At 48.0% G+C, this 12006-nt stretch overlaps 1 protein-coding gene across 8 annotated transcripts in view; it reads left to right on the plus strand.

Moving 5' to 3' along the window:
- DAGLA (diacylglycerol lipase alpha) overlaps window positions 1-12006 on the plus strand; it is a 74854-nt gene that overhangs the window by 36573 nt on the left and 26275 nt on the right. For 4 of the 8 annotated variants that reach the window (XM_065636220.1, XM_065636218.1, XM_065636222.1 and 1 more), the window contains 5 exons: window positions 3137-3275; window positions 3813-4024; window positions 6368-6469; window positions 7028-7166; window positions 10325-10412. In XM_065636220.1, the coding sequence (XP_065492292.1) occupies window positions 3181-3275; window positions 3813-4024; window positions 6368-6469; window positions 7028-7166; window positions 10325-10412 (636 nt within the window). In that variant the 5' untranslated portion in view covers window positions 3137-3180. Of the gene's footprint in view, window positions 1-109; window positions 270-946; window positions 1043-3136; window positions 3276-3812; window positions 4025-6367; window positions 6470-7027; window positions 7167-10324; window positions 10413-12006 lie in introns of those variants that run through there. The other 4 variants (XM_065636219.1, XM_065636223.1, XM_065636225.1 and 1 more) reach the window with 3 other exon arrangements.

The following is a 12006-nucleotide window of genomic DNA, read 5'->3' on the forward strand; positions in this document are numbered from 1 at the left end:
AGAGTCACGACCCCTGGCTTGGCGGCTTTCGGCAGCCCCGATGAATAAGTGAGGTTGGTGTGTGGGAGGGAGGGAGCTGCTCCGAGGACGATGCCCGTCTCCATCGCAGGCAGTCACCGCCCGCCCTGCGCCCAGGGGGATTTTCAGTGGCTGCAAGAAGAGTTTGCTGCTCCCTCCTTGGCTTGTGATGCGTGTCTCCATGGATATCCGCTTCTCCTGAAACACCTTTCCAGCAGAGAAGAATGTGCAGCGGCTGGACCACATGCCATGTAAGGTTTCTGCTTCCATCGCTCTTTCTCCAATCTGAGGGTCCGGGGCTCTGGACTCCTTGCACACAGAGCTTGTTGCCTGCATGTGCTTCCCCCCGATTTTCGTGTTGGGAGTTTGGGGCTTCTGGTACTTGGGTTCAGGATTCAGAGTCCAGGGAATTTTTCCCTCTTTGTGGCAATTATCGGGGCAGTGCAAGGGGGTCTTGCTGTTGCAAAACTAGAGTCAGTGGTCTCGGGGCTGTTTGCGCTCTGACCTTCCACTTTCCTCCCAATTCCCCTGCTAGATCACATCTTCATCCTCTTAATGTCACTCCTGGGATCTGCTACACTGGGTTGAAGCCAAAGAGTCCTCACACCGAGAGCTTTACTCTTTTTGTTTGTGGGCTTTCCAGCCTCAGGTCTTCCATCATCTCCCTTCTTGCCAAACTGGGGGCAAGGCCCCAGACCTCACGCTCTAGATTTTCAATAGACACTCTTTGAAAATTAACTGGGACCCTTTCAGCAGCGCCTGGGGAGCCTGGTAAGCGTTACAGCTGCAGTGACAGTCCCATGGTGAGTGTGACAGGGAGTGACAGCCCGCTCGGTTCCGTCCCCATCTGTTGCTGCGGCCAAGGAATGCACATGAGGTATTTGCTGCTTTTGGCCACGCGTTGCCTCTTACAGCGGCAGAGGGTGTTGAAAGCGGGCAGAGCACAGCGGCTCGTGTCCGGAGAGGTGGAGCAGTTTGTGGAAAGCGTGTTGGCAGGACGCAGCCGAGGGACGATGGAACCGAGGTCTGGGCTCGGCCGGGATTTGCCGTGGTGGCCGGAACGGGGATGCTGGAAAGTGTAGCCGCATATACCGAGCAGGGTTAGCGATATTCCAAGATATAAGTGTTTCATACAGGCGATGTATTGACAGGCAGGCGGGTTATTCACGGCGAGGCTGGCACAAGTCGCCAGATGGCCAGAGGAGTGAGCAGTTTGAAGGTAGAGCTGCGATGTACTGATTATTATGTGCTGAGGAAGTGTGAATCCAAATGGTGTAATTTCAGATTTTGCTTTGTTTGGGGAATAGAGCGTTTCCTTCACCCAAGTGAGTAACGTGCTGGAAGCGTGTCAGCCTGTTAACTATGGAATCTCCCGGAAACTGTGAAGGATTTGTGTAGGTTTTCAAGGCTGGGAGACTGAAATGGGTAGGACAGTCTGGTTCCAGGGGTACAGGAGGGAAAACTCCTCTGGTTTGAGCTGTTCTGCACAGTAGGTAAGTGATGGGGTAACCACACCTGACTGTGAAGAGGTTTGAGTAGGACAAGGCAGCTTCTGTTACCATTGGTGCCCTGATACAGACTGTGCTCTGCTATGAAGCCAACACTTGTGTTACTTTGAAGGTTCAAATTAGTTTAAATGTGATCATGGCACACCTCTCCTATTTTTTTTTTTTTTTTACTCAGAGCACTAATTTAGAGACACAAGTTTAATTTTTTTTTTTTTGTCTGGTGTATGAGTTACAGCAGATGACATTCCCTCTGAAATCCTGTTGAAAATCCTGATTACACTGTACGTAACAAATGCGGACGCTTTGATTTTGCCTCTGTGAGCCAGCAAATTGCCAGATCAGTACAAAGAGCAGTTATTACTTTGGAGATGCCACTTTGGAGCGACGTGGTCACTGCAGGTCATAGATGGAGCCTCTGGCAGTGTGTGAATGTGAAGATTGGGAGGTCAGTGGGGATGGAATAGAAGTGCTGTGATTTGGGACTGAGATGTACCAGTTGGGAGAACATGGCACTTTTGAGGTGGTGGCTCGAAGCGGAGAGGCACAGGCCAAGGTGTGGCATCCCCTGGTCTGTGGTGGCACAGGAGGCTACAGGTAAGAAGTGTGACAGGGTTTAGGACACAGAAAACAGGGACGGGAACGACCGCTGCAGTCAGGGCGTCGCTGCTGGCCGTGGGCAGACCGCATAGACACGATCTCAGAAACCAAAGGTTGACAGAACCAGACAGAAGTCCTGGTTGCAGGTCACGATTGAAGCGTGTTGTACAAGAACTGCAGAAGGGAGGTTGGGCTGTGCCGCAGGGAAGGACTGAGCTGCTCCGACGCTTTGGACGGGGACTGGAGTAAGTACAGAACTGAAATGGTGTGGGAGAGCCGTGCTGGGAGGAGGTGTCTGGACAGCCCTCCGCAGTCTTGTGACTTATACCACGGCTGCTTTGCGAAGCTTTAAAAATAGGAGCATAAACAAAACGTGGGGAGGAACAGCCAGCCCCTCAGTCTTCGGCCTTTTAATTGTTAGCGCTTGCCAGGGCCAGTGTGAACACAAAGGAGATGTGGAGCTGGCAGAGTGAGGGAGAGATCTCCTAGGAGCGCTTGCTGTAAGTGCTTGCTCTTGGGAACCAGTCAATAGCTTTTCCAGATGCCACCGCTAACTGCTAATGGGTATTTTGGCTTGCTGCGCAAAGCGAGGGATGGAACTGTTGGTTCAACAAGAGAAGAGGCAGGCAGCAGGTGGAAGAACATGGTAATAGGGCTCTCTTTAGAGTTAAGTCCAGGCTAACCTGTCCAGAGCAGCCTAGGGTGACTGCTCACCAACATGCAGCCCTAACAGGATTCCAGGTAATCTTGTGAAGTAGAGCTGGGCAAGTGGTGATCATGTTCAGTGAGTTGCACACCTGCTTCCCCTGATACTTCCCACTTTTAAACTGTACGTTCTCTCCTGTGCTGTCCTTCTGGAGTGTGCCGTGCCCCCTGGTGCTGGGAGGAAGAAGCTCTGCCATCTCTGATGGCAAATAAAATATAGCTCTGAGGTGCAGCCCTTGTGCTGGTGTGGGGCTCTCCAGAGGGGGCTGAAGAGGGTCAGAAGCATCTTTGATTCTCTTATTTTGCAGGAGGTGAGTGTCGTGCCTGCTGAACTCCCTCAGACCTGCTAGCCATGCCAGGGATTGTCGTGTTCCGCCGGCGCTGGTCTGTGGGCAGCGATGACCTGGTTTTGCCAGCTGTCTTCCTCTTCCTCCTGCACACCACCTGGTAAGTGAGAAAGGCAGAGTAATGGTTTGACTTCCTCCATGGATTCTCTTTGCTTTTCCTGTTTCTTGCAGCTGTAATTCTTCCTCTGCTTATACATGCAGCTGGAAGGTTTGTTTGGGGCATTTCTGACAGACACCAGCACATTTGCAGCTTCTGGTCCTTTGGATAAGTTCTATTCTAAGTTCTAGTTCCACTTCCAAAGAGGGATCCTGACCAGAGCTCCCCGTATCCTCCAGCACTGCCCAAGGTTGTTGTCTGGAGTTTGGGGCTGTGTTTCTGTACGGGGGCTCAGGAAAAACAATTGGAGTGGCAGATCCTGTGGGATAATAATGTAGCTTGGCAAATCATCACGTTGTTCTGACTGGGGTAGCAGGGCCTCTGGATGGCTTGTGGGGAGGAGATTTCCAGAACAAATTAATATTAATTACAAGTAGCCGTGGGACACTGAGAAACCTCAGTAGCTTTGTGAGGAGAGCAGGTGTGGGATATTACATGCAGCTTTTTTTTTTTGGTAACGAGCTGGTTTGTGACTGGCAGGTTCGTGATCCTCTCTGTGGTGCTCTTTGGGCTGGTGTACAACCCCAACGAGACCTGCTCACTTAACCTGGTGGACCACGGCAGGGGCTACCTGGGCATCCTGCTCAGCTGTATGATCGCGGAGGTGGCAATCATCTGGCTCAGCATGCGAGGCAGTATCCTGTACACAGAGCCCCGGGACTCCATGCAGTATGTGCTCTATGTCAGACTGGGTAAGAGGCAGCGGCCGGAGCCCTCCCGGTGACTCAGCCTCCGCTCTGCCATCTGCTCGCGCACAAGACTCCTCTCCCCACACCCTGACAAACATGCAGCTTCTGAAAGACATCCAGATGGCCACTCAGATGTGATATGCATCTGAATACATCACATATACTGCGCCCTGTCATTGCTGGAAGGCTTTCACGCAATGCCCCAAATATCTTTCTAGCAAACCTTTAACTTGTCATCCTCATTGCCATGCAGGTACATCCTTTCCCTCTAACAAAATATGCTCCCCTTCTGCCTCGCAACACAGATCTGCCACAGTGAGATGCATCTACACCTCTCCCCCAGCTTTTTTCCATGCGTTTTCCTATGGTACAGGCGTTACGTCCGTGCAAATCACAGCGGTTCTGACCCCCAGGCCTGGGCACGTCCTCGCCTGTCACACAGACACTGAAGTCCGCACCCACCTACCCTGAGCTGTGCACTTGACCTCTTGACTCATGTGTGATGCATCTCTCCATCCAGCAACCCACACTTTGATACTTCTGTGAGATAAATAGGTTTACCACCTGCTCACCCATTGCTTCCTCTCTCTTTGAGTGCATATTTGTCTTCCTAAAAAACATTTCCTGTTGTCCTCACCCACCAAGAACTAGATCAGAAAAGAGGTGGTTCCTTGATCTCATTCAGGGCTTCCCTTTTAGCTTGTCTTCCCTCTTCTGTTCCATTGTCTTCCAGGTACAGAAACTTAATCAGATTTTTCTGTGAGTGGAGATTTTAAGAGGAAAAATCTTTTGGAAATACAGAGTCAAAGTCATTCCAAACAAAGCATCGCATGGTTTTGCATCTCTGTTTTTGCTGGATTGTTTTCCTGCAGAATTCGCTAAAATATGGGTAACTCTGCTGGCAAGTTCTGTCTGGGAGACATTTCCGCCTCTGAGTGCTCAGTGAAAATCATTAACATGAACAGCAAACAAATCTCTCTCCAGTTCCCAGACACACTGCGGTCTCCCTAGGGAAGCACATAGAGCCCAGCGGTTTGAGTAACACTGTGTTAAAACCAATTAAACGGGACGAGGCGGGTAGAGAGAACTCAAAGAGCCATTTTCCTGCCCAAGAAACATCCACTTTTCTTCCTTCTGTGCATTAAACTATATATGTGCTCAGGATCTGTATTTACGCTGTATCTTGGGTCTGGTAGATGCTTGTTTTTTGGGGCTTTTTACTCCTAATAGCTTCGTCAGTTCTGATGATAGAAATAGGAGTGTGACCGTTGTGTGGGCAAGGGCCGTGTGACTGTCCCATTTTCAGCGTGTGGTGTTTAGTGCATATGAATTTAGGGAAAGAATTCCAGTCTGAACCCAAGAAAAATCTCATCTGTGCCACTGCTGCTCCTGTCCCGCACAGGTAATCTCAGAGGGGAGACAAGCCAAGGCAAAGCCCAGCTCAGCGTAAGAACATAGGCTGGGCTGATTTGGAACCTGCTGTTGAAAACTGTTTGTTATGTGGCTCTGGGAACTGGTCTTTCCAGGCTGGTGAGAGCCTGTAGTAACCCACTTAGGAAAAGATTCTGTGCTAACATGGAGATAAGAAGGGTGGATGGCTATTTGACTAGGCTGGAGTGTGGGTTTATTCTCAGCTTCACCAAAGGCTTGCTAGGCCTTGCTTTACCCTCTTTGCACCTGATTGCTGCCCACCTGGACTTTGGGGTTGTAATGTGGAGGGAAAGTGTGAGGATGGGCACTTCAGAGCAGCGTTTTGACAACTGTTTTGTCTCGGGAAGCCACTGTCAGCCCCAGTTTCTTGCCCATTACCAGGGTAACACGCAAAACTGAGGAGCCAGTAAATGATTCTTGAAGGACTGTGTCCCAGGAACTGGTATGGAAGGGGCTGCAAAGGGCAGAGGTGCTGGGAACATTTGCTAAGTGTACTCAGCAGGATTAATCCTGGACACACACGACTCTTTATTTCCCACCTTTAAGTGGGGCAGCTGTCTGAGGTGGTTGAGAGCTTGGTTCTGTTAGGTGGTGATTCTCGTTACCTCAGGGAGCCCTTCCACTGGTGTGGGCGGCAGGTCTGTCCGTCTGATTCACACCTCATACAGCCCAGGGCACTGGCAGCTCTGTGCGCGTGTCATTCTGTCACTTAGGAGTCATTAGCGTTAAGGACACATCAAGTCTTTGGCTCATTTTCTTCAACATCACCTTCCAAAGCATTGGGGCCCTGTCCTGCAGTCATTTATTCCGTGCTAAAGAACCTGTCTTTGAGTTTCCCCTCCAAAAGATGGAGAGAGGCGATCGGGAATCCTCAGGAAGATGCTGCTACTGTCCCTCGTGTTCCTTTTGTTGCAGCGATCTTGGTGATTGAGTTCGTGTACGCCATCGTGGGCATCGTTTGGCTAACGCAGTACTATGCATCCTGCAACGATCTCACGGCAAAGAGCGTCACGTTGGGTACGTATTGGGAACGTGGTTTGTGTGTTTGCAGACATCCTCTCGCCCCGGAGAGCTGATTCATTTTTCATGTGGGGATTGATTGTTGGAAGTGGATCATAGCTGTAAAATGTGGTGCTTGTTTCCCCGAGACGTTATTGCTCAGAACACTCGTTCTATTCATTTGTTTGCGCTGTCTGCGCTGAGGCAAGTGTTCCCATTCCCATGGAAGGGTCTGGCTGGGGACCCTGCAAGACCCGGTTCCCCTTTTTCCATTTAAAAAGGTTTTACTGTTTCCCTAGAACTCCTTTTCAGTCTTCTGGTGGGAGAGACGCTGATGTTGCAGCCCTGCTAGATACCTTATTTAATGGCCTTCTGCACGGGCAGTCTCCTAAAACAGCTGGAAAGCCCAGCTGTGGTTTAGCTTTCCCAGAGAGTTTCCTTTTGCTGTAGCTGCCTGCAAGAATATTTGGGGTAACACTATAGAGAGGTGGGTCTGGTGTGTGTGTTGTGAAAAGCAAGAAGCGATGCGACCAAGACTCATGGGCAGAGCAACTGATTTCTGTTTTTTCTCTGCAGGAATGGTGGTTTGCAACTGGGTCGTCATCCTGAGCGTCTGCATCACCGTCCTGTGCGTCTTCGACCCCACGGGCCGGACCTTTGTCAAACTACGTGCCACGAAGCGGAGGCAGCGCAACCTGAGGACATACAACTTGCGGTAAAACGGCATCTTTGGAAGGGTCTCCTGCTGTTTTCAGTTCTCACCATTCCTCCTTGCCTCGTTTCTGGGATCATTCAGCCTCGGGCGTTGCTTTCCTTTGCTGACAGTGGTTTGGGAAGGTTGCGGCTCAGGGCGTAAAGTGCGATGTGTGGGCATCTGCATCCCAAAGAGGCAAAGCGACGTGGTATCCGACTGGATTGCACGTTAGTCCCTGGTTTGGGGAATCTTTACGAGCCCCTTGAGCCGGTGCTGACCACAGCAGCTCGTTTGTCCATCCTGTAGCAGCATTTTGCCCATAACACTGAGCCAGTGCTTAAATTTTGCTTAAACTGAGGCAGCATCTTCTTCCAAAGCCCCTTCTTTTATTTTTGTTTTCAAAATAAAACCTTTTTGGCCTGAGGTTTCTTGTATTTGGTCCTGGCCAAGAAGCAATTTCTTTTGTCTTGGCAGTCACATCTTTTAATTAAGAATTGATTACATCTTCGAGCTGCCCAGATGGGGATATGAAAGCTTTTTTCACCAAGCAAGGCATTTCTCATAAGTGTTTTTTCCAGTAGCGGGACAACACAAACAGGCTTTGTTTTCTAATGCAGTCTTGACATATGTGGCTGTCAGCGAGGAATGTGGCTTTGTAGGGCTTGAGGGCATTAGAGTTTGAATGCTAAAAAATGGGGCTTTTTAAAAATACTTTGCAAATTTTGCATTTCTCATTGGGAATGTACATGCAAGGGGTATTTTGAATACATGCTCTTCCAGTGTCTTGAAATGGGATCCTTCAGGTTGTCTTTTTGAGGAAAAACCAGACTTTTCTAAGGGTGGTGCATCACATTTTGTTTGAAGGAGCCGGTGTCTTTTTTTTTTTTTAAATTGCAGAATGTAAGACAATTTTCCTATGCTTTCCAATATGTTACTAACACTAAACTTGACTTTTTGAGGTAGTGCCCCATTCACCTCACGTGTGCGATGGCTGCATTGTCGTCGGGACGAGGAGCTGCGACGACACCGTGGATCTTGTACCCCACACCACATCAAAGACATTTTTTCCCAAAAGGGAACCGAATGCCACAGATGGCAAAGCTGCTTTTTTTTTTTTTTTTTTTTTTTTTTTTTTGCCAGTGTGCTTAATTTTTGGATTTGTTTTAATTTCCTTTATCTCTTCCGTGAGGAGTTTTGAGATCCCAGCCAACCGAATGAAGGTGTTTGTCCTTTGGGCCAGGCCCAGGTTTTTGCCTCCAGGCCTGTGACATTTTTGGAGAGCTTGTTCCTGCTGTTCGCAGATTTTTCACTCTAGAAAGGGAGCGTTAACAGATGTTAAACAAGCGAAGTGCTGTGGGCTATGATGTGAGGGGGAAACATAAAATGTTACTATGTGTTCACTACTAAAACAATTGTTTTCAAAGAGTCTATTTTGAAATTCTCCACTCGCTCAAAGCGATCCTTTCCAAAGAATGTATTATGAAATTCTCTGTGTGTTTCCGGATTATGATCCTGTAAGATGTTGAGGACCTGTTGAAATCCATATGGCTGCAGTGGGATGTGCCTTTGGATGTACAACAGTAGCTTGACCTTTGTGTCACACTTCACCTGAGCTTTATTCCCTCTGTCTTAAATTACGAAAAACTCAAGTTATTTGTTACATTAAGGCGACCTTTTTGCGGTACTCTACTGTAGCTATTGGACTTTTACTCAGTGGTTTTCCTTCACCAGTGGCATCGTGATGTGTGTGGGTTTTTATGTTCTTACAGAGCAAAGAAAATAAACTAACAAAACAAAAGGCTCAGCTAATTGCACTGAGGTTTTTTCTGAGAAACTCACTTTTTAGGGCTCATACTAAACATGTGGAAGTTCAGCGTTAGGAAGAAAGAATTCGGGCAAAGTTGGAATGAAAAGAGCTCCAAGCGCACGCGCTTGTTCAGCCCCCGCGGTGAAGTTCTTTGCGTTGCTGAGTTTTTTTGCGTTGCTGAGTTTTTTGGCGTGTGCTGGAGCAAAGCGAGTCCTGCCAGCTCCGCCTAAGGGCACTCGCCTTCCTCTCCTGGAGTCTTTCTTGGAGGTTATAGATGGTTTAAAATGCTCAGGCGTGAGTTGATGAATTGCCCTGTGGTGTCTGCTCCTTCTGTTCCAGGCAAATACTCCTTTACCAGCATCTTTTTCTTCCAGGTGCAACCCACTTTCTGTGCTTGGGCTTTTCCTCTGGTGGTCACTTGCCAGAAAATAGAAGTGGTCCTCTTTTTTTTTTTTTTACTAGTCTGTGTTCACTTAAAAAAGAACCCAGCGTTAGAGGAGCTGTGGACTTGACAGAGTCACAGAGTCACCCACTTCAGCCCCGCTAAGCCCGACTTGAGCCAAGGATTCTTTGCGGATTTGCCAGTCAAACCCACAGGACTGTCACCCTGCAAAATGTAGGAACTAGGACAAGCTCACCGTAGTTTGTTTTAAATAGGGCTGTCCAATTAGCTAATTTTGAAGCTGAAATTGAAATGTCATATAAACCAAATGTGGGGTGAGCTAAACCTTATGTATTCAGCCTTTTTTTTTTAACCTTTTCTAATTTGAAAGAGAACCTTTACCTTGCTTTCCTTTTTTCGATTCAAGTTATGCTCCATACTTGAATAAAGAGTGCAAATTGTTTCAGTTCTGAGACTGTATTATGTTTAATAAATATATATATTTTTTTCCAAATAAGCTACTTATTGGAAAAAATTGCTCAGCTCCTCTCAGATGCTCAGGGTCTTTTGTACCATTCCCACCCCTCGTCCCAAGGCGGAGTTTTCCTCCTGGCATGTGATGCAGCTGCCAAATTACACATAGATTTTTCTTCCACCCAGAGTACATGGGGCTCTTGGACATCCTGCTGCCAGCAGATATCGCAGGACAGCGGCGGCTTCATTACAGCTGTCCCGTTCAGGCAGGACACCAGATATACAAATACAGAGGTGGAACAGCTAGATTAACTCAGCTCTTTTTGTAGGAAAGGAAGGTCAATAATCTATGTGTGGCCCCCGTGCCTTCACTAGACAAGGATAAATATAAAAATCTGGTTTAACGCGCATTTTACCAGTGAGAGCGTAATCTGCGTGACTTTGTGTTGGATCCTGCTCTTTGCAGTCGCGTTCTCCTGCCCGTCCTCACGTGCGTTCCCTGCTCTTTATTTGCAGACACCGGCTGGAAGAAGGACAAGCCAGCAGCTGGACGCGCAGGCTCAAAGTGTTTCTTTGCTGCACGCGGACAAAAGACTCCCAGTCGGTAGGTACCAAATATCTCCTGTCGGAGGGCGAGCGATGCGTGTGTGTTCATTTCCCTGGGGGTGTTCTTTGCGATCTGGAGGCACAAGGAATCTTAATTCTCTGGTTTTGAGCATTACAGGACACTCTCTGAAGTTAGTAGCACTGAAAAGCAGTATTGTCAGCGTTAAACTCTTCTCCTGAGGTTGTTCTTTACCTCGCTGTTGCAGTGACCTGGGGCAATAATTTGAAGTTAAGATATCGGTGGAAGAAATACAGCTTTTTACTATGTTTAAGTTCAACTTTGTGGTCAGTTTCAGTTTCCCTTTATCAGCCAGTTTGCTTAGGAGATTTCTCCTGTTTGCATCGGTCTCAGACACTAAAGAAGGAAAGAAGCCTTTTTGAAAACGTGAACCTGCCAAAATCAGCAAAATAATTCTTCTGGATTACTAACAGTCACAAACCGCTACTGAATTTTTAGATCCACGTGCAGATAATTGGTTTGAACTTTTCACGTGCTACAGCTGGGATTTTCCCTTGCTGTTTTATAGCCAGAGTGAGGGGCTTGATGTTCCTTCCCCCCAAATTAGCGGCCCATTCTTATTTAAAGCAGTGGGAGGAGGTTTATTCCTTATGGTGATATTCAACCGGACTCCTGAGGACCTGCTGGAGATGTGAGTATGAAGGTGGAAAATTTTGCTGATGATATTTAAGCTGGTCAGAATTACAAGTATTTGAGAACTCTTGAAAGACCAAGCAGAACCAGGGAATTGTGATCAAAGATAAAAGAAAGTAATAAAAAAGAAAAGGTGATGTGTACACATCTGAAGAAACCATTTAAATCACTTGCACATACTGGGCTCTGAATTAGTTACAACCTCTCAGGAAAAGACCTGGGAGTTATCAAGGACACTTCAACAAAGACATCGGTGCACAGCAGAGGCCAAAAAATCAGGAAGACGTTTAGTTTCAGTGGAAGGGCATAGAAAATGACAGGGAAGGCATCAAGGGACCAACCACATCAGTGGTGTCCTCACTAAATATAGCCTGGTGTTTGGTCTCCTAAAAGATGCAGCAGAAAAAAGAGCGTATTGGAGGGGATATGAACTTGTATAGAAGAGAAACGAGACGGGGCTTTTAACCTCAAAAGGGAAAGGGGTAAGAATAACGGAGTCAGGTGAAGGTTCCCTGAACATTTGCTTATCGCAGATGGCAACCAGTGCAAATTAAATTAGCAGGGTTTGTTGGTGAGCGCTGTGTGGCTGTCTGCAGGGTGCACTTTCCAGAGTGGATGGTTGCAGGAATTGTTATAACCCTTTTTGCAGAAATCCAGCCGTGCCCGCTGATCCTGTTCAGGATGAAATGCCACCGTGTGCCCAGGAAATGGCCCGGCTGGGACTGCCAGCTCTCACAGCTCATCTGCTGGAGCTGCTTAGGAAAATCCACCTGGAAAACTGAAAAAAAAACCCAATATTTGTGTCACGGCAGCTCAAACAGCAGCATTTCTGTGGGGTTATTCTCAGCAGAGGCTCCTGGCCTTGCCCAGGTGTCCAGCGCTGCGTGTCCTGCGGTGTCCCCGTGGCCTGCTTTCCTGCTTTCTCAACAGCTCTATTTAA

Source organism: Caloenas nicobarica, chromosome 5, assembly GCF_036013445.1.
Source record: "Caloenas nicobarica isolate bCalNic1 chromosome 5, bCalNic1.hap1, whole genome shotgun sequence".
NCBI classification, from domain to species: domain Eukaryota; kingdom Metazoa; phylum Chordata; class Aves; order Columbiformes; family Columbidae; genus Caloenas; species Caloenas nicobarica.